The 22,209-nt window shown below is 39.6% G+C and overlaps 1 protein-coding gene across 2 annotated transcripts in view; it reads right to left on the minus strand.

Moving 5' to 3' along the window:
* zbtb16a (zinc finger and BTB domain containing 16a) overlaps positions 1–22,209 on the minus strand; it is a 125,774-nt gene that overhangs the window by 49,320 nt on the left and 54,245 nt on the right. For both annotated transcript variants that reach the window (XM_086099094.1, XM_086099093.1), the window contains exon 4: positions 604–690. In XM_086099094.1, coding sequence (XP_085955220.1) covers positions 604–690 — 87 coding nt within the window. The remainder of the gene's footprint in view (positions 1–603; positions 691–22,209) is intronic.

A 22,209-nucleotide genomic window follows, 5' to 3' on the forward strand; every position in this document is an offset into this window, starting at 1 on the left:
TAATGTTGATGTTCCCTGGGTCAAATCGACCCGGGAACATTATTGCTGCTCCTCGGAAACCAACCAGGAGGGTTAAGTATAAATACAATTTTGATGAAATATGTACGAAAAATATGATTGAAAGTTACATGAAAATGTGAAATTTGAAAATAGTAAAAAGTGGGGATTTCTTTTACTATTATTTCTTTCCAATGGTCAAATTGTTGAGTGATGTGTCATATAGACTAAAAATGAAGACGCGAGCACACCATTAGGTCCGCTTAACAGCAACGGACATGTGAGACAATCCCGTCCGTCTCAATTAAACAGCTCATCCCGCCTCACATCTGCCGAAGGAGGAGGATTTACTTCCTCCTATTTCCATCTTGGCATCTTCCCATCTCCGTAGCGGGATTGAAAGGGTCCTGGTGATAAACAACACCAGGCCCTGCCAAGTTTTCCGGACCATGTTGATTACTGTTGCGTCTGTTGTGATTTAGGGCTAATCCGGCGCGGGCCGTCGATCATCATCTCCGCCGGGCCAGACGAGATTGGCCCACGCGGGCTCGTTGTCAAAAAGCAAATATCGAAAAGTACAACAAATAGTGTGTTGTCTGTTCCTACCGGTGTGGATCTGCCGGTGAGCCTCCAGGGACTCTTCCGTTTGGAACTGAGCGCCGCACTGGTCGCATACGATGGCCTTCTCGCCGGCTGCAGGGCAAAAACACAAAAGGAGAGTGGGCGTTTATTACACTGCAACATTTTGTGTGGAAACATGAGTCCAGCACGCGCTAATCATGGGAAATGTCACAACGTTGTCACAACGTCGTCACAACGTCATCACAAGTGAAGAAAAAAGACAATTTCTGGCCCATGTTGATATCTTAAGGACGACAAATTACGCTTAATTGACGTTTGAATTGCTTGTATAGAAATAGTTGAGTGTCTGGAGTGTCTGCTTACCCATCAAGTGTGAAATTAAACAACTCTTATGTGAGGTGCCTGTTTGTGAAAATGTGTCTGTGAGCGAGTCCTTCTCAATTTACATAATAGTGCACTCAGAATGTATCCGCTCACGACTTGGCAAAAATCGGCCACTTTGAAGCAACGTCTGGACGACACGCAAACGCCAAATAACGTCACTATTAAACGTAAACGCTATTAAGCCAAAAGCTGCAGTGTTTGAAGCGCGGGTTAGCGTTCTTTCATTCTTGATTTTTTGGGCGAAGTTAGCATCATGGCGAGGTGGGTATTTGCATTTGGCCGACATCGATGCCAACGTTCAAGTGTAATTCGGCAGCTTGGTGACGAATTGCTGCATCCAAGAGTCCGATTGTCAGTTTAAATTTATGCTAACGGACAATGCATAACAAACAAACAGACGAGCTAACAAATAGCTTCAATACAACAATACTGATAGGCATGTATTGAGCGGATCTTTATCGTCATTGCCAATGCACAAGTACAGAGCAATGAAATTGACTTATCAGGCTCGACCCGTACAAGAAACACGAAAAACAACGGCCAACGGAGGAGGACAGGACGGAAAGACCTATCAGAACTCGCTTATCAGCACCCTGAGAACTCAGATAAGAAGGGAAGATGCAAGGGAAGGGAAATAAAAGAAATTTTTTTCAAAAAGGGGAGCAGAGTCAAAGAGTGGAAAAAAACACTTTGCACATACAGACATTACAACAGATCTCAAAACTTGTACATATATTCTTTATCCTCTGCATAAACATGACAAAAATGACTGCAGCTCACTGAGTCAGATGTGAAATTCTTAATCGTGTTTGGCTCTATGTCTTGTATCATAATTAATTAATTAATAATTTTTGCGACGAGAGGTTGGAATTCATTTTTTCCAAGTCCATTCATTTCAATGGGGAAATCAAACGGTGCCAAACTAATCACGTGAATGAATGCCTGGCCGTGGTGACGCCTGATGGGACCAGCCGAAACATGGAGTTGACTTAAAAATGTGTTTAACGTGGAACAAGCCTAAAACGGCTGTGTCAAAGATACGGCGTGCGGGCCAGAACCGGCCCATCAGGGGGTCCACTCTGGACAACAAATGGCCGCTTTTCACTCAAATTTAACTGTTGCTGCTAATTATGTCCACTGGAGGGCGCACTGACAACCACTTAAATGACATTCTGAAACTTCTGCTCAAGATTTCAGATTGGTCTGCAATAAGATAATAACAATAATAAATAAGAAGATTTACAGAATGTATGTGTAATTATTTGCACCAAAAAACAGGAAATGTTCTTGATCTGTCCTTATTTATAGCTTATTAGGCATACTGACCCGGCCCACTTGAGAAGAGATAGACCGATATGTTTTTTCCAAGGCCAATATGCCAATATGATTAGTAGTAGCGAAAGAGTCCGATACTCAATATTTGAAGCCGATACTAATTTTTACTAAAAGGTAAACAAATATTGGTGTGAAAATTTAAACAAAAAAATTAATAAATACAGATTCCAGTTCTAAACTTAAGTAAATAGCTCTGTAATATTTTTTTCTGTAAATAAAGTTTTCCAAAATTTTTAAATATCTGAAATAATATATATATATATATATATATATATATATATATATATATATATATATATATATATATATATATATATATATATATATATATATATATATATATATATATATATATATATATATATATATATATATATATATTTTTACCTGTTTTTGTTATAATTTCAAACAATCACAAAAGGTGCAGCGTGTGTTACAAAGTTAATTGAAAATTTAGCTCCCTTGACGTTAAAAGATATTTTATGGGCCGTTAATAAAAAAAAAAAATAATAATCATCATTTGCTCCCAAAACCGTATAAAATCGTTCTATTTTAAATATGGCCATGGTCCCAAAAATGTATGTATACGTTTTTTATGGGTTTTATTATGTTAGAACATACAGAAGGCTTTGGTGCAGCCTGTGACTTGAAGAGGTCGCTGAAAGCAATGGTAGTTATTACAAAAAAAATGAGTATAAGAGATCAGCCAGAGCCATGTTGCAACAAGCTCTTTTCCCCAGTGTTTTCAACAGGTTTGTGAATAATGATGAAACTTAGCTATATTCTATATGCTAATTGCTGCAAAACGGAAACAGGTACAAATATACTTTTTTTTTCCTGATGAAAAAGAGACTCTAATCTTTCTTTTGGTAGGTTGCATGTTTTTATAGCAATAGAACACAATATTCTGTAGGCCTTGCAAAGTCAGTCAAAATCCAGTAACACAGCCGGGAGCGAAGGAGGTTGCTTCAGCGAAAAAGGCTGCGAATGTATGAGTTTAAAAGGCCAATACTGATATTCGTCATTTGATAAATCGGCCCGGCTGATCGGTACACTCGAATCCACATTTGAGTGAAAGTGGCCCCTGAATTCAAATGAGTTTGACACCCCTAGCCTAAAAGACAGCTGCGTTCTCACTTTAAACACAAACGGTTGCCGCCCATATGAAGGATAATCAGCCCAGAAAGTCCATTTGGGTCAATTATTTTGAAGAACGCATTCAAATGAGAGTGCCTTTTTTATCTGTTGTCAACATAAACTCACTTTTCTTCTTCTTGCGTTGCTAATACAAACAGTTTTGCTTCCAGTCTGCCATGTGGCATGTTCACTTGTGGAGCAACAAACGTACATATACAGTGTGCACGTCACATCAGAGTGCTGGCTAATTATGCTTTTACGGGCTTTGGCACGGCGTACTGTACATGCCATACGCCTCACACATCAAACACCTGCACCAAGTCAACATCTGGCAATTGTGTTTGTACGCCTGCGTGTGTGCGTGTTTGTGCGTGTCCAGCGCGAGCACACGCCGATCTCTCTCGGTTTGTTCTTGGCAAGGCCTCCCGGGTTACGACACCTCCAGAGAGAGCACAATGAAAATAGGAAGGCGATTCTTAGATGACCCAAAAAATATATATATGAAAAAAAAAAAAAGTGTGAGGAGGGAAAGGGGAGGACGATATTTTGTGCGGTTTTTGAAACGGCAGTGACACGAGGGAACGGCCAGTACTGTAAAAAGCAGAAATGACACAGAGCGTCCATGACACGGTGTGCCTGCCAGAAGAGTGCTTATGCAACAAGTTATGCAAAAGGAAACACAAAAAAGAAAAAAGGACAGTGAGAGCGCTGTACAAGGCTTGATCATGAAACGCGACCTCATGAAAAGCGACGCATCTTGGTCTTATTTTCCATTTCACATAAAAAAAACAACTCGGCTAACGGCATATTGAAGAGGCATCATTAGCAAGCGTATGGTGGATGCAACGGCGAGCATATGGCGGATTAGCAGCCACTTAACCTTTGGTGATGGAGACGCGGACTGGAAAAGACGCGAGCAAAATGACGCAGCACATGTTGACAAGCAAACATCTGCATGAATGTGCCAACATAACAGCTTACAAGCCATCTGAGCAAATAGCTCTCACTTACTTGGGCCAAATAGTAACTTGCATACGACTGAGACGTGTCACATTAATCGCTCGTGTCTTGATGTGCAGCTCCTACTTGATGCTCCTTTCACTAGCACAATCAATACATAGCTCACTTATTTAAAAAAACAAAACAAAAAACAAAACAAAAAAAAACGTTAGCTGCATCCAACATATCATAACTGCGCTAACAAAAGTAATCGGCATGAATAACTCATTTAAAATCTGTCCAGCATAACCCAAAACCGCCAAATTAGAACCTATGGCAATTATCACTACAAACTGGAAAGCACAGCAACAACATAAGCTAACTGAAAAATGTATACAACTCAAGTTTTCAAAACAGGAAAAAAATGACAGGACTTAAAATGTATCCCTGAGGAACGCCACTCTTAACTCATTCACTCCCAGCCATTTTCACTGAAGCTACCCCCTTCACTCCCGGCTGTTTTACTGGATTTTGCAAGGCCAACAGAATATTGTGTTTTATTGCTATAAAAACATCAAATCTATCAAAAGAAAGATTAGAGTCTATTTTTCATCAGGAAAAAAAAAGTATATTTGTATCCGTTTCCATTTTGCAGCAATTCGCATTAGAACAAAGCTAAGTTTCATCATTATTCACAAACCTGTTGAAAACACTGGCAAAAAGAGCTTGTTGCAACATGTCCCTGGTTGATCTCTTATACTCTGCTGCCACCTGCCGGCCGTTTTTCTTGTAATAAATACTATTGCTTTAAGCGACCTCTTCAGGTCAGAAGCTGCATCAAAGCCTTCTCGAGCATAAAAAACCCACAAAAAAAACCTTTGGTGAGTGAAGGACACAGTATTTTAAAAAAACTTATTTTATACGTATTTTGGATTGAATGAGTTCAAAAGCAGGACGTTCTATAATATATAATACATTTCATTGATATTTAAATGCTTGTGTTGTCTGACAGTAGTGAAGCCTGTCAATCACGTCTTGTAATGTGAAATCCAAAGCAACTAAACTAGACATTTTGCAGGCATATACTGTATTGTGGCTGTCAGCGGTATAACAGTTTTGGATTTTTCATTACAGTTTTTTGGGGGGGACGTTTGTTTATTAAATTCAGTAAGTTTTACCTGATTTTTAGATCATTTGTATTTTTTTAATTTCTTCATTATAGTTTAGATTTTGTTAGTTTGGGCATTATTATTATTTTTTTAATCTTTTTTAATATTTGGCGTATTTGTGGAGTGCAAGTAAAACATAATTCACAAAGTTTTTGTAATTGGGTAATGTTTATTTATTTATTTTTTGGGGGGGTAAGATTTTTTTTTTTCCTTTCTAGTTTTAGTTGTAGTTATTAGTTATTAGTTACCTCACATCATGTGAGCAGTGGTGCCGTAAATGTACATTTGGGCTACGATAAACACTAGCCCGCGCTTCCTCAATTTGTACAGACTATCATTTTAATTGCTTGTTTTTGAATTGAATGTTTTATTGTAATGTGACAAACACACGGTGAAGGCTACATGATAAGGATTTTGTTGTTGTTGTTTTTGGTATATAGTATGCATTTGCACAAAAACACTTCTTGTGCCGGTCGGCTACATATTTTTGCTCATTTGCAACCTTGAGACGTTGCGTATGGTAAACAGAGTACTCCAGGTATGTTTAACATTTACGATTGTCAGCCTCAAGAGTTTTCGAACGAGTCCAAGAGGTTAAGTCACACTTCCGAGCCCCCTTTTTGATGGGAAGTGGGCAAGTCAAGCTCAAATTGTTCCAGATTGTCTTTTATGCATGTAGCGCACTTTGGCGTGTTTGTTTTCCATCATTCCGACAGCAGAAGGACGTCCCCTTTGTCGCTTTGGGAGTGCGGCCTTTTGTCGGCTGTGATATAGAACCTTGGAGACAAAGATAACAGCTGATGCGCACCCCCTAGCCCGCGTCCAAGTAGCCCATCTTTCCAAGTTCACCCGCTCGCCATCAAAGGGAGACCTGGAGATTTATCACTTTAATTTGGCAGTGAAAGTCGCTAATGGCGAGGAGGGCACCCCCCCCCCCCCTCAAGACCTCCTCCTGCCGCCGTTAGCGCCTAGCGGGCTAACAAGTGACGGGCACTTGGCCTGGGCGGTGTGTACCTTGGCTTGGCCCGCTCAGCGACCTCGCACAAGTCGAGCCTCCTTGAAGCGAGGCACCCGGCGGACAATTTATGGGCGGGTGCCACAAGCGGGGGGCACGGCCCGCACTAAACTCCCTCCCGCCCCGTGCCTGGCCCATTTAGCACATGCCTCGTGGCCTCCCACTAGACTCACCGCTGCCATCTCGGCTTTTAAAAGCCAAGCTGATTTACTACAAATGACCTCGCTTTTACAATACCGCAGACGCCGTCGTGTTGATCTTCGCCTCTGGAAAGCCACGGCTGCCATTTTTTTTAATAGATTTTATTCTCTCCTTTCACACAAAGTTGACACCTGAAAGCAGCGCGTTGCAATCACACGGGTTGATCTCATGGCCACTGAGGGCCAATTAATTCAACATTGGCATTCTCTCTCATGCAGCATTTATTCATCCAAACGGGACGAGAGACATTGATCAACTTTCATTCATCAGTTCAAAGCAAGCTGAAAATGAAAGAGAAAACCAAAATTAACATGTCGCGAGCTATCGATAGAGATAATGTGTAGAAGTATTCTCGAATTAAGTAGATTCCCTGGAAGAAAATATCATTCAGTGCTTTAATGTGAACTCTTTCTAGGAGTTCATGACATATTTCCATTATAGAAATAAAGTTGAGATGAGTAAATTGTGATATCTCAGTAACCGTTTATCTCATCAAGCTGAAATGTGCCATTTTGGCTTTCCGTGCTATGAATGACCTCTACACCAAATTTCACTGGAATTGGAAGGGGTGGGGTTTCAAAATGTGGAATGAGCCAGAACAGGAAGGGTGGATCTCAAACTCAATTAACCTTTGTATGCCCAAAGTCAGAAATTAAAAAAATCTGTTTAGGAATGCAAGAAAAAAACCCAACTAATTTTATATTGTTTATCAGTAAAGTTCTTTTATTATATGTTCATTTTATAAATACTATTAAACAGTGTCTAAATTTTTTTGCTAATTACTGTTGCTGTGTTGTGGTTAAGTACTGGATAACTAAATATAAAAAGATGAAAAACATTTTAATCATCAAATTCGATTTTCAAAACCTTTAAAATGCTGTTTAAAAAGGTAATAAAGCTTTTACTAATTCATGCATGCGCCACCAATGCCCAGATGAGTACTCTGACTGCACTGATCAGCTTTTGTCTTCCCTTTATAGTAGAGTTTGCAGACCCTCACACTGCACAGTTTCTTTGGGGAGGGGAGAGGCAGAGTTTTTCTCACCTCATTTGAAGTCATGTCTTCGTTTGTCAACTGTGGCTGTCGCTTTAAGACCGTGCACGTAGTCGCGCGCGCACCATGAACGAGCCTGACACAGAAGCTGCAGTTACGCTTTGGGCCAGAGGTGGCAGTCACGAGTAAAAAAGTGACGAACTGCACAAAGATCCTTTAAGTGTGCAAGTGTATACCGGGATGATCAATTGAAATTATTATTTTTTTTTTTTAACACCAAAAATCTGAAAAACTGATCCACGTTCACATGAAACTGCAAGGGGGAAAAAAAAGAAGACTGAAAATACTGTAGTATGATTCCAGGCCAGTGGTTGGCGATGACACTCTGTAAAGAAATAATACGCAACTGCTTGTCCTCTTGAGTTGATTCAAAACAGTCTTTTGAATACCCAAATCAACACTTGCACTGTGTAAAAATTGAAATTCTTATACATAATTTGACTACCAAAAAAAAAAAAAATTGATACGCTAGCTTCCTCTAGTGATACCTGAAGAATCACTGAATTAAATATTAATGTTCAAACTGTTTAGGAATAACGCCCCTGCCTTGTTTTCAGTTTTGGTCATGATAGTACAGTAAGTATTTTTTGAGGCGGTACATGATGTAAAAAGTTTCGGCAGTCTCATACTGCTGCAAGTTCCACAAACCACACGTGCGCAGAGCTGCGTGGTCGGGACGCAGCGGCGGGCGATCAGGTGTTTACGCGGGGTGTGAAAAAAACACTTCCTGTTTCACTTCCTCCTTGGTGAGCTGTTGCACAAGTAAGCGCTGTTGTTATCTCATAGAAAGATGCAAAAAGTAAAATAAAAGGAGAACAAGAGACGCGAGGGCTGCGCAGCTGTCAATCCAGCCACCGGAGTGATATAACGTCTTCCACTTTGGATGCTAAATCAATAGTCAGCGTTTCTTGGCGCGTGTGCCGTGAGGGAATTTGTCTTTGCAAACCCAGCAAACTTGTGGAAGCTTTATAGACGATGAATTAATGTCTTGTAATTTAATTTGGTCATTCATCTCTTTTCAATCGCACTTATCTAATTTCCTCAATTGATCCGATTTGATTCACTTCAACAACATATATTAATTTCCAAAGTAAATATTAACACGTTATAATCACATAAATAAATGTTGCACAAACATTGAAATTAGCAAGGATGAGACACAAATATTTTCATAATTCTATTTGAGTGGTTGGGAATTTAAATAAAAAAAGATTGTGAAATGTCTAAAAGTGCAATAAGTCAGGTCTTTCATAAATGTAATCAAATACTTTTCAATGCATGTGAACAGTACATTTCAAGAAGAAGATTAAAAAATTGGCCTTCTTAAGAATTTATGGGAAAAAGAGATATTAAAATATGGTGTTATAAACCAATACGGGGCTGCAAAAGGAAAATCGATTCGATATTGATTATTTGATTTTTAAAACCCAGCCCTAGCACTTATCATGAGACAATACATAGTAGCCTACAGAGAAAACGAACCATGTGAAATTTAAATAAATAACTAACACTATGTGTTGAAACGACGAGTCACTATACGCCACCAGCGCAGACGGATGAACGACGATATATTATTTGTGGTCAATTATCATTTTTGGACCAGTTAAGTGAAACTGTTGCATGTGGAGGTTTCAATAACGCTGGTTCTATTTCGAATGCAAATGTCTACAATGAGTTGTATGCATTGTCCGGCAATGCACGGCTCACATGCGAGTCATGTCCAATTCCTTGTGCAAGAGCGCATTGTCCTGATTTCTAGCACACGCATTCCACCAGCCCCGCGTGGTATCGAAAGGATTCAACTTGTTGAGATTTTTGTGTGTGTGTGTGTGAATGGCATCATTTGCCACTTGTTGTTCCAACCTACTTCCTGTCACAGGTACGATTGTTTGCAACAGATGCCCTCCTTTGGGAGCGCCAAGTCGAAACGGAATCTTTCATCAAAGACGCTCTCAGAATTAAACATCAGAGCGAGAGAGCCCGTCGCCGCTTGTAGCGACGCAAAGTAGGCCATCACATCCAGCCAAATATTCACACGGCATCTTTCCACTCGCTTCTGAGATTGTCTTGCCGTATCGTTTTTGTCAGTTTTTTTTTTAACCATGTTTATTAACAGTTTCAGTCTGGCATGATAAGGCTTCATCTGGAAAAACGAAGAACTGTTTGCGCTCGTTTATCATGAGGATTGTTTTGTTTTTACTAGGGGTGCAATAATTAGTGAGTTAATTTTGAGTTAATTTAAAGATTTTTTTTTTAACACGCGATTGATTAATGACTTATTTGGAAAGCAACACAGCAGACACATCCACGTCAAAATTTAGCAGTAATAAATTTTACAATAATGCATCTATTTGTGGAGAATGGGGTCGTTATATTTTACAGTTTTAAAAATGTTACTTCATGTTAGCTCTTAATACGAAAAGAAAAATGCACTGAGCTGTTAGCAATGTCTTACAAGTGCAATTGTGCCATCTAGTGGCAATAAATGACATCAAAACAAATCAATATCATACTCATTTTTAACTTTAATTAAATTTTACGAAATATTATGAAATTACTGTATCATTGGCTAAAAGATGCAGCCATATTTCTATTAGTTTAATCCCCCCCCCACTTTTATGTTAAGAGTATGAAAACTTTTATTGTACATTTTATTATACATTTAGAACAGATATAAAATTTGTGACTAATTGTTAACTATTGAAGTAATGCGATTAATTACGATTATACATTTTAATCACCTGACACCCCTAGTTTTTACACAACCGACATTGCGCAGTCAAATTTTTGAGCAGCATTTACTTCGGATTTTGGAAGAATTTTTTCGTGAGAAACGCAAACAAAAGCCACTTTTCTAGGTCTGCTCTCAAATGATTTTTGTTCTGGTTCTGGATTGTTTCACGCGCTTTATTTCCAACCAGATTTTTGTCTTTAAGTTTTTTCAAACCCATGTTTTTTTTTTCTTTCCACAAAGGAATTCACTTTCTTACTACTTTTTGACAATGCAAGAAAGTGAAGTTTACACAGAAGGGGGTGGAATCACTCCCGGGATATTCCCATGTGACAAGCCGGCACCGCCTATGCAACTTAGCCTTCCTGCGGGAGGAGGGGCCGGGCAATCCCATTTGGGAAGGCAGTAAGGCTAAATGGGGAATGAAAAAAAGGCTAATTACGGCGACTGGACAAGCAATATCACACCCGGTGGTTCTTAATAGTGTAAACAGTGCGAGTGTGTGTGGTAAGCTGACAGGCAGTGTGGCCAAAACAGATGTTAACTAAATGTTTGCTGAGCTGAAGTAAACCCCTTACGTAAGACTAGACCGTATGAAAAGAAAATCTAGAAACGTGTACAGAAAAAAAAACTCGCTTACATCAGTTTCAAACTGTACTTGTTAAAATCCTACGAGGAACTCTTACCAGAATATTCGTCTGTGTCACATTTGTCACTTTTGGTGCGCAAAAAAGCAAATTTTTTTTGTCTGGGTTCGTTCAAGGTTGCAAACCGTTGCAACCGTTCGCCGACAGTTTCGAACGTCGCACACAATTTTTCTTGTCAACAAGAAAACCATGAAGTCCTTCGGCAATTATTGGGCGAGCGTCTTTGAGACAGCAAACTTGAACAAACCCTGACAAAAGAAAAAAACATTCGCTACGTGCGCACACTCTCGCGAGCCGTCGCTGCTCAGTGAGATACAGGCTTAAAGTAACACTAAGGAACTTTCAGTTTACCTTGATTATAGTGGCGCCATGTGGACAAAATTGGTATTGTTATGTCTGACGGAAGACCACATTTCCCACGAGGACAAGCGCATTGCGTCGTTTTTTAGTTCACGCCAGCGAGTAAAATCGGGGCCAATGTTGATCCTTGACTGCCCTTTTATCCGAGCAGCTTCTCATTTTCTTTTTCTTTTTTGTCACCCAAGACAAAAAGTTTCATTTGTTTTGCCGCTTCTGCCAGGAAAGCAGTAATTGTGCATCGACCCGAATGAATGAAGGGGGAAGTGACGTATGCTTAGTGCTAGTAAAAATGATACAGACCCCCTCAGGCCATAGCAACGGTACCATTCAACTCGTTTTAAGTCGATGTTTCATCAGAAGAGTTATGAAAATAATTGATTAAGGTTGAAAAGTTCCTTAGTACTACTTTAAACCTTAACCACAGAGAAGACTGACGGACTGGTCGTGTTCCACTTGAATGTCAACTCCGGTACGGTTCGATTATATTGGGCTGCAAAATAACCCCAACCTTGATCCTTAAACTTCTACATCTAAATACGAAACTAAAATTCCTAACCTCAACCTTCAACCTAAAACCCCAAATCATAAAATCCCTTGCCCATTAGAAATTTTATAACTCCAACCGACACTGAAATGATCCAAACCCCAAAATTCCCAACCTTAAAATCTGCCGTTGCCATGGCGAACGGCGCACAGCACCGTGGCACGTCGAGTACAGTAATGAGACGTTACGAACAAGTGGCGTCAGTTGTCCTATGGTGAAATAACGATCCTACCATGAACCGGTCCATGGGGGGGGGGGGGGGGGGGGGGGGGGGGGAAAGGTTGGGGACCAAGTATAAACCCTCAGCCTGAAAACTTGAATTTAAGACGCCTATCGATGCTAAAATGCTGCTTTGAAGAAGAATTTTCGGGTCTGATTCTTTCTAGCGCTTCCGTGAACAGACGGCACTCCACTTATGAGGGCAAATTGTTATTTTTAGGTCAAAGCACAACACCGACGCAGACAACCAACACGGCGCATCAAACAGATTAAGACAACTATCAAATGCTGTCGCAAATGAGATGTTGGGAGCAAACAGTGTAAAAGATAAGTCAAAATAATCTGTCAGGAAGAGGGTGCGCTGGGATTGTGGCGCCAAACCCATCAAAAGAGTCACAAATGCGCTTGGCTAGAGATGACTTGTCGGCGGTGAGAGGAAGGAGAAATCAAAGGGAAAGCGCGACGCAGACGGAATATTCAGGTCGCTCTTGACAGCTTTACAGTCTGTTGCGCCGGCGGGACGTCTCGGGACAAATATTGACTCACACAATCGTGCACCAGTACACGCTCACTTGTGCACGAGGCTACGTTCAAAAATGGATGAGTTCCCATTGCAACATCAGTCAGACCTTCTTCTTCTTGTTTTGTTTTTGTAAATTCTGCCTCTTAATCCAGTTTTGCCTGAAAACCAATTTGTTTGCCCTGTAGGTCTCATACACACACACGCGCAGTGTTCCCAGCCTGGCTATTCTCTGAATGGCCCGACCATTTCCAGAGATTTTCAGCCCTCGGGGGACTGGCGGGCATCTCAGGGCACGCAGCCACTAAGCAGCCTACCATCTTGGAGGCTGCTCTAAAAAGGACAAATTGGAATTACACTTTCATTCAAAACTAGCGATAGACCAGTTTTGTTCAAGGTCGATATGATACCGATTATTATAGTTGTCAAGTAGACAAATAACCGATATTCCAAGTCGATATTAATTTGCAGAAAAGAGAAAATAGTAGCGTCAAAATAAAAACTAAAAGCTTTTCTTTTAAGTTTAAACATACATGTATAAAGAATTGACAGCTTTGTTTAAGAATTATAACAAAAATTGCAGGAAGCTTCCAGGGTCATCAGCTAAATTAAAAACTAAGCAAGTAAATAGTTCCCTACATTTTTCTACTGTAAAAAAAAAAAGTTTTCCAAAATTTCAGCAAAAATGTTATTTAAAGTTTTTTTTTCCTATGGACAGCGTTGAAAAAAAAAAGTTTTCCAAAATATTTTTTTTATGTTTTTTTTATTCCTAATTTTTTTCTTCTTTTTTCATTTTATTTTTTTAAATAAAGAGTGTAGGGAGTTCCCAGTGTCAGCATTTTTTTAATATAAAGTGAAAATTTAAATAAATCCATAAATGAAAAGTTCCCTGTATCTCACTGAGGGACAAATGCTTGCGACTAGTTAATTTAGGGTTTCATCGTGGTTCGTAAAAGGTATCAAAAGATCCTCGCAGACAGTGAAAAATTCTCTGAATATGTTCAAAATGTCTTTGCGACAAGTAAAAACTGTCTGTGAACAAACTGAACATCTTACAAATCCTGATGAAAACACTAAATTCGCTACATTCACAAGCATTCACCACTGAGATACCAGCTTTATGTGCCTTCACATTCGTAAAAAGACCAATACCGATATTTGTCAAAATGCCAAATATCGGCATCGATAATCGGCCTGGCCGATAATCGGTGTATCCCTATTTATATACACTTCATTGTTCTTCAATAATTCTGTCAAACATGTTTGGTCATATGTTCAATGTTTTGCCAAGTCTTTGTGTGTGTGAATGATTTATTGTCGACTACTATATGCACAATAAAATAATAGCAGCATGAAGCACAAACCACCTTTGACTAAAATGTTGAAATTTGTTACGTCTGCTGTTACGTTTCAGTATTAAGCGTCTTTTTGGACTGAATCGGAGCTTCTCCGGCTAACCGACCTGAACCAGGACAAAATAAATGCAGTCCAGGCTGTAAACGAAAAAGTGTAATTAGGTAGCTCTAGTTCTCTTTGGTTCTGACCAAATGTTCCAACCGCCACCACACAACCACACCCGCTTCGATATCTTGGCCTGACTCACTCCCCTCCAACCCTGAAAGGTGAAAGGTGCCATGTGTTTTCAGCTCTCCTTTCAACCAACTCCCTTACACGCACACACAGGCACGCACAACTGCTGTCTGCCCTCCATGGACAAAGACGAAAATGTATGTGAACACTCTCGCATGTGTTTATTGTTGTGTATGTGAAGGAAGGAAACAAGATCTGGACGTAGAGACGAAGTAAAGCCCCGGCACTCCCCCTCGGGGCTAACCTGGTGTGAAGGCCAGGAAGTAAGTTAGGCGCCCTAGTGGCCCCGGGGCCCGCTGGTATTAATAGAAGTGAGTTGCACCAGAGTGGGTGGGCTTTTTTTTTTTTTTTTTTTTAGAACATATATATGTATCTATATGTGTATGTATGCCCACATGAATGACCCTCCGTCTAATTGGATTATAATCCCAAGAAAGTGCCCATGCTATGGATCTAATTTTAGTCAAATATTTGCATAGCGGCTAGTTTTTAGCGGTTGATTTTAGCGTGGCGTAGGGTGACCAGATTTTCACAATTTAAAACCAGGACACTACAATTTTGATGAAAAACTAATCTACAACAAATTCTCACCAGAAACTCTAACAAATTTAATTGCTAGTCAATCTGGTGAATGGAGGTTGTGTTATTACTTTAGCAAACGCTAAATGCTATCAAGCTGTCCATGTTAGTCAATTCAAAAAGTTCTTTTTTTTTGGGCAATAATATGTTCTATGCAGCCCCACTAGTCTAAATATGGTATTCCGGTAAATAGTGTTAGTGGAATATGAGTTAAGCAGCAAAATCCTGCCGCTGCCATTTTGCCATTTGCTGTCGCCCTAAAGATGACATCAATGTTGCTCAGGTCTCAGGTAACAACCAATCACAGCTCAGCTTCAGAAAACAGGTCAACTGTGATTGGTCTTTGCCTGAGCCCTGAGCAACATTGATGTCCTCTTCAGTCAACAGCAAGCGGCAAAATGGCCGCTCCTTGAGATGCTTCATAAATCATATTCCACAAATGTAATAATACGAATGTCATGTTTGGACGAGTGAGGTCACATATAACATATGATTGTCAAGAAATGTTTAAGGTTGACTTCCACTTTAACGACATGATTATCGATCAAATTTAGGATATAATCATCACTTACAAAAAAGAAAGAGGATATAATCATCACTGCAGAGTGTTAAAGTTGACGCATCGACTAGTCATAATTTGACAATAGCGTTAGCATTACGTAAACAGATTATTTTACCTGGCTAGCCTTTAATACAAGCCAAATTTACTTCATCCGAGGGAAATAATATTGCTGGATTTTTTGGGGGCAAGCTCATTGGCGTCATTTCCATACCTGGTTCTTGCAGAGTCGACCCAACCGAGCCTCCTGACCATCTTGTGAACTTTGCCTCCCAACAGTGACCGCCTCAGAATGTTACTTTAAGCTAGCAGCTGGCCGAGTATGCAACATCACCTTTACAGGGCTGTTAATTCATCTTTATAGTTTAACGGCGAGAAACATTGGGTGGGGAAAACTCATTCTGGTAAGGGCAGAGGGGTTGGGGGGGTTTGCAGGTCATGTGCTTCGAACGTTTAGAATAAGTTCACCAATGGGAGACAGTAGCAGGTAAAAGCGTGGTCTGCCGGGGTATTTTCCAGGGGGGGTTCGATCGCCGGCTTGTGGGACTTTTAGCAGTGTAACAGGAGCTTCCTGGCTGGCGCTCATTAAAAAGCTCTCACGGGGAACACACGAGGCTTTCACAGCTTTGTTTGCTGGCGCATTCTTGGCCGACGCTGAGGAGACCTAAGGCCTTTTTTTTTTTTGTATACAGTGAAACTAAACGGTCAAAGCGGTTGAGAACTAATGCAGTCAGACACCAGCAACCCCCTCGCAACTACCCGCCATTATTACCAACAAGTCCCTCACCAAGCCCGCTCAATAACCTGTAAAGATTTACTGTTTAGGGCCCATTATTTCCTGCTTTCAAGTCACACATTGTCAAAGGCAAGACAGAGTTTATTAAGTCGCTGCAGTCACGATGCCCGAGTGTAAAGTGATATATATATATATATCTATGGTGATAAAAGTGATTGGAAAAGGAGGAAATGGAGTGGAAAAATGGAGGAAGGAATACTCGGAATTTATTGGACTGCAGACTTCTTCCAGACCTAGTTAAAAAAATATATATATATTTTCCAGTGTACATTGGTGTCTTGACAATCTTGAGAAACCCGAGTTTTTCGAAATACAAGCCGTCGTTTGGCCTCTTACCGGCAAACTAAACACAAAACCGAAAATTCAGCCTTGTGTACTTAAAACAACCACATCGTAGCCTTTCCGTCTGCCAGCGTTGCCAATTAGCATCTCTGTAACCATTTCAAGCAACGGAACGCTGGAACGGATTCCTAACTAATGTATATTTATTTCAATGAAAAACATTTGAGTGTTTTGAGCTAGAAACGTGGTCAAGACACAAATTAAGCTGTTTTATTCTCCGTTTAAATTGTGGTGAAGGGTTAAATAGTTAAAAAAAAAAAAATTGTTCGGGGTCTTTCCACTGCAGTTGCTACATAAACGGAATACTTTAAATAGATGTAATCATAAGCTCAGCTAACTACATCGATGTGATATAGTGTTCACGTCAAATTTTCAACTTAAAGAATCAATCGTAAGCTAGTTTTCAAGATGGCGAGACAACTAGCTTGCTAGCTAGGATAGAAGATGCTACAAATGAGCTAAAAGCAGCTTGTATAAAAGAAAGATGCAGAAACAGTTTCCACAATGATGCTTGACAGCAATACTACAATTTCCCTAAAAGCGTTCTCTTTTGACACAATGTTATCAGAATCCTTTGTAGCTCTGCAATATCCTCACATATTTCACATATAAATTCTGAAAACGTCTCCAGTCAACTGTTTCTGTACATAACAGGACATCCAATCACAGTAACAGAAAATTCATGAAATGCAGCTTTTTTTTCCCTTTCTTTTTTTTTTTTACTGCTCTCAGGTGCATCGATTTACATGTTTGTTTTGTTTGGGCAGCCCTTAAAATGTTCCACATAAAAACAGAACATGTGCGGACTTCAAATGCTCAAATCGGATCAAGTAGGGGGGAAACTATTTAGCTGTCGTCATGATGCATGCTGAGCCCTTTTCCATGAAGTCATCGTTTACCCTCGCTAGTACGAACTAAGTGAAGGATCGTTTTTTTAGGTGAGTAACAAAACAACAACAAAAATCTTCAATTTGAGATTCTAAAATTCCGACCCAATTAATTTAAGATGAGCATACCAGGCAATGCAATGCTTCTTTGCAATTTTTACGTTCTACAGCGTACAGTAGCAAACTTTTTGTGTATGCCAGTATTTATTTTGCTTACTTATTACCTTATTTTTGTGATATTTTTGCAATACTTTTCGAAAATTGTTTGTGATATTAAGTTCAAATTCTACTATTCAGAATTTCAAAAAAATTGCATGGGGGGCACATTTGCACAATTTTTTTTAACTTTTGCGGTGTGCAGCAGTTAACTGTTACATTTTTAATTTCACGTAATATTTAACTTTTTGTGAGATTTTCGCAACATTTTTTAAAAATTGCTTGTGAAGTTTAGGCAGGGAGTTTTGCAAAAAAATGTTTTAATGTTCTGTGGTAGGTAACGTTTTACTATTTGGAATGTTAATTTTTTTATTTACGATATATTGGAGTTAATTACCTCACATTTATTGGGCTTATTTAAATTTTCTTCACTTTCTTGCAACACTTTTTAAAAATTGCTAGGAAAAGTAAGGTTGCGTGGTTGCATATTTACGTACATATTTTACTGTCGGCTATCTCGTCGCCCTTAAGATTACGAATGATAAAAAAATGTAATCAGTGAGACGCATCAGCGATAAACTACACCTTGGCAAATGCTTTATTGTTATTGTTTTATGACGTTCAATGATTAACTTAGTTTCATAATTGCGTGTCACTGTTTGTTTTGCTTATTCTGTTGCCGCAACTTTTAAAAGTGTTCAAAACTGAAATTTGCAACTGTGGAATCTGGGGTGTGAATTGCTCCTATAACTTATAATACGGAGCCAATTAAACAATTTTGGTTTATATTTTTTCCTTACATTACAATAGTTACTAACGTAATATTGTGCCTTAATTTCCAGCTAAATTCTACTGGATTGTTTTTAAAAGGTATTTTCCGTCCACCGGGGAGTCCTTTGAAAGTAGCGTTATTGACTAAGCGCATTACACAATAAGCAGCGCCAATGTCAACTTGCTCGCAAGCAGGAGGGAAGTGCAACCTGCAACTGAAACACTTTCCACTTCCTCCTTCCTCGTGCAGCCCGACCTGCCAACTTGCGGCACGGGCCTGTGGATATAAATACAGCAGAAGTGATACTGTAGAGGCGATGACAGGCCTTGGCGGCCGGCCAAAAGCATGCGAGAGAGCGCGTGTGTGTGTGTGTGTATATGTGTGAGTGTGTACGTCTACGATCAGCTGAGGCAGAAATAGGCCAAACGGTGACTCGGCGGTTCAAAGGGTTCAACATGTCCTGAGTAGGGATTTTTTTTCTTTCTTTCCCCCTGCTGTTACCTCACCCGGATTAACAAGAAAAATGAAAGAAAAATAGAAAAAATGCTTTTCTTTATTCATTCATTTAATGATTATTCACTCAATGTATTTTAATTATTAACTAATTTGCTCCAAAACACGTAGAAATACGTTCTATTTTAAATATTACCATGGTCCCAAAAACATATTTATACGTTTTTAATGTTTTATTTATTTATTTATTTTTATGCTAGAGCATAGAGAAGGCTTTGATGCAGCCTCTGAACTGAAGAGAACGTTTGAAGCAATGGTACTTATTAGTACTACAGAAGTACTACAGTTGTGGTAGTTCACTTAAATTGTGGCTTACGTGGCAGTTTTTCCCTTGCTTTTGAAAACGGCACCAGTTTCCTTTCTGTCCCAGGTGGCGCAGGTTGTCCACCCTTCCTGTACAAGATACTGTTTGCGATCCGCTGGGCTCAGAGATGCAAATGAAAAACAGCCGCTTCCTCTTTCTTTAAGACTCCAAGAAAAGCCTTTAAAAGGCTGCTGTTTACCACCACATTAAAGCGTTCGTCCCTGTGACCGAGCGTATTAGTATTCTGCGGCCACTTGCTTGTTTTCAACCGTTATAACACGACATCCGCGCCATCTTTTATGTCGCGCCTCCCAGTGGAATTAGCAGCATAAAAGCAATCCTTATGCGCCCTGGCTACTTCCAGATGGCTATGTGAGCGCTTTTATCTTCTTGTCGTCGTCTCCTTTCCCTTTTTGGACATGAAAGTGCCACGGGCACATCTTTGCTTCGTCGTCTTCATTCTCTTCCTTGCCCCAAAATATAAAGAGCATTGCAAGAGGGAGCTCTTCCATGAATGGGATTCATAAACGTTCTAATCTGCGCTGCGAAAATTGATCTGAGAAGTTTCCCAGAGCGATCGGCCGCCTTACATAATGGGATCATAACAAGGAAGTGCCTGGGAGAATATTTACTTTTATCGCCGTTTGCTGTCACAACTGCTTTGTTGCTCCCAGCTGGGGGATTCGCATTCAGGACATTTCAGTCAAAATTGTAAACAGATTTTAGCATGCAAAATGTTTTTTTTTTTTTGAAGATAGTCAAGCTAACACAATGGAAACGACAAAGGTAAATGTCGCTGAGGTTCAATGAGACAGGATATGATCAATTTGATGCACTCGTAACTTTTAACATCAAAATCAATTTCTTTAAATCAAAATTAAATTCTTGCATGGGTTTTCCTCCCACATTGTTCTGTTCATGGAAGACTTTAAATCGTTGACCTGTGACTGACATACAATCCCGACAGTACGTGCGCTGTCACTACACAATGGGAGATTTGTCAAACATGACTGCCGTATATTTCTGACCCTGTCAGCGCATGTCGGAGGTTCATTACACGAAAAACGATGAAGTGGACAATCTAATATAGCGCAAATGTGTTTGAGTGTGTGGAGGTATGACAGCCAGTTATATCATTACAGGGACAAGGTTCAACTGTGCGCTGCGATGCAACACAACATCGAGGTATTTTTTTGGGGGAAAAACAATGCGACAATGACAACCTCGGCTATGTGGCAAATTTGTGTGTGACACTGAGAATGGAACTGCAGCTCTCGCACTTTCTCATTAACTCACAGCCATTTTCACTGAAGCAACCTCCTTCGCTCCCAGCTGTTTTACTGGATTTTGACAGATTTTGCAAGGCCCACAGAATATTGTGTTCTATTGCTGTCAAAACATGGAACCTACCAAAAGAAAGATTAGAGTCTTTTCTTTCATCACGAAAAAAAGGTATATTTCTGTTTTCATTTTGCAGCAATTAGCATTAGAATATAGCTAAGTTTCATCATGATTCACAAATCTGTTTAAAACAAAAGAGCTTGTTTGCAACATGGCCCTGGTTGATCTCGTATACTCTGCTGCCACCTGCTGGCCGTTTACGTAATAACTATCATTGCTTTAAGCGTTCTCTTCAGTTCAGAGGCTGCAAATTCTGACTTGAAATTTCACAAGGGCCCAGGAATGAATTAAAAAATATATATTTGAAAATAAAGTAATGAGCAGTAAATAATTACTTAATTTTATTTTTTAATTGATTAAGTTTTGTTTTTTTTCCAAATAAGGGGATAAGCAGAAATAAATTATTTTGGCGTCAGAGAACAATGAACTGTTCAAAAATGTCCTGACTTGTAATTTCACGAGGACTGAACAATGAGCTTTACATTTCTTGTGAAGAGATTCCTTGAGTAGTAATGTAATGAGTAGTAATTAATTACTCCATCTCCGGTGTCAGTCCCATTGTTCAGTTCAACTGTAAAATGTACAAAAACATCTGACTTGAAATTTCACAAAGGCCTAGCAAAGAATTCTACATTTCTTGTAAAGAGATGACTTTAGTCTTGATATTTGAAATGTTAAATAAAGTAATGAGTAGTAATTGATTACGCTGATGTTAGTCCCATTATGGAATGTACAAGACATATCTGACTTGAAATTTCACAAGGACCTAACAATATATACAAATTTTCTTTGGAAAAAGAGCTTTTTTTAAAAAAAAATATTTGTAATGTCAAATAAAGGGATCAATAATTATTTTGTTACCATATCAAAACTAACTTGAAATTTCACAAAGGCCTAGAAAGGAGCAGTAATGAATTACTTTGATGATAAATACAAAAAATAAAAAATAAAATTGGTTCCCACAGTTGTGTCTTATCTGCACTTGTTGATTTAATCCCTTTGTTATAATATGCGCAAACGAGATTCCCATGGATCATTGAATCTCCATAACCTTCCCGCTATGAGTTTGAGTGTGTTTGGAGGTTATTTAAGGCTGTTTTTGCATGCATAACGAATACACACACACACACACACACACATCCTCCGAAAAAAGAAAGAAAGGGAGAGATGCAGCGGTCGGCGACGGCGGCGATGAGAGCCGGCGAGTACAGGGACACAGATAAGATTGCGGGAGCAGGAGGCTAAATTTAAATGGTAATTGGCCGACTTCCACAAGCTTGTGGGCATTTTAATGAGTCATAATAACTTCATTTAAAACCAGCTGAGCAGAAAATAGATTGGCGAGGAGCCCGTGGCTAGTATGGATTTGTGTTGTGCCCATGCAACGCGCACACACACAGAAACACACACAGAGACAGACCAAAACCCCAAACTCAAGGGACGTGTATCCAGGCCATCTCACAAAAGAACACTAAC

This window comes from Leptonotus elevatus, chromosome 16, assembly GCF_054856555.1.
Source record: "Leptonotus elevatus isolate MCC_2025b chromosome 16, RoL_Lele_1.0, whole genome shotgun sequence".
Taxonomy (NCBI): Eukaryota; Metazoa; Chordata; class Actinopteri; order Syngnathiformes; family Syngnathidae; genus Leptonotus; species Leptonotus elevatus.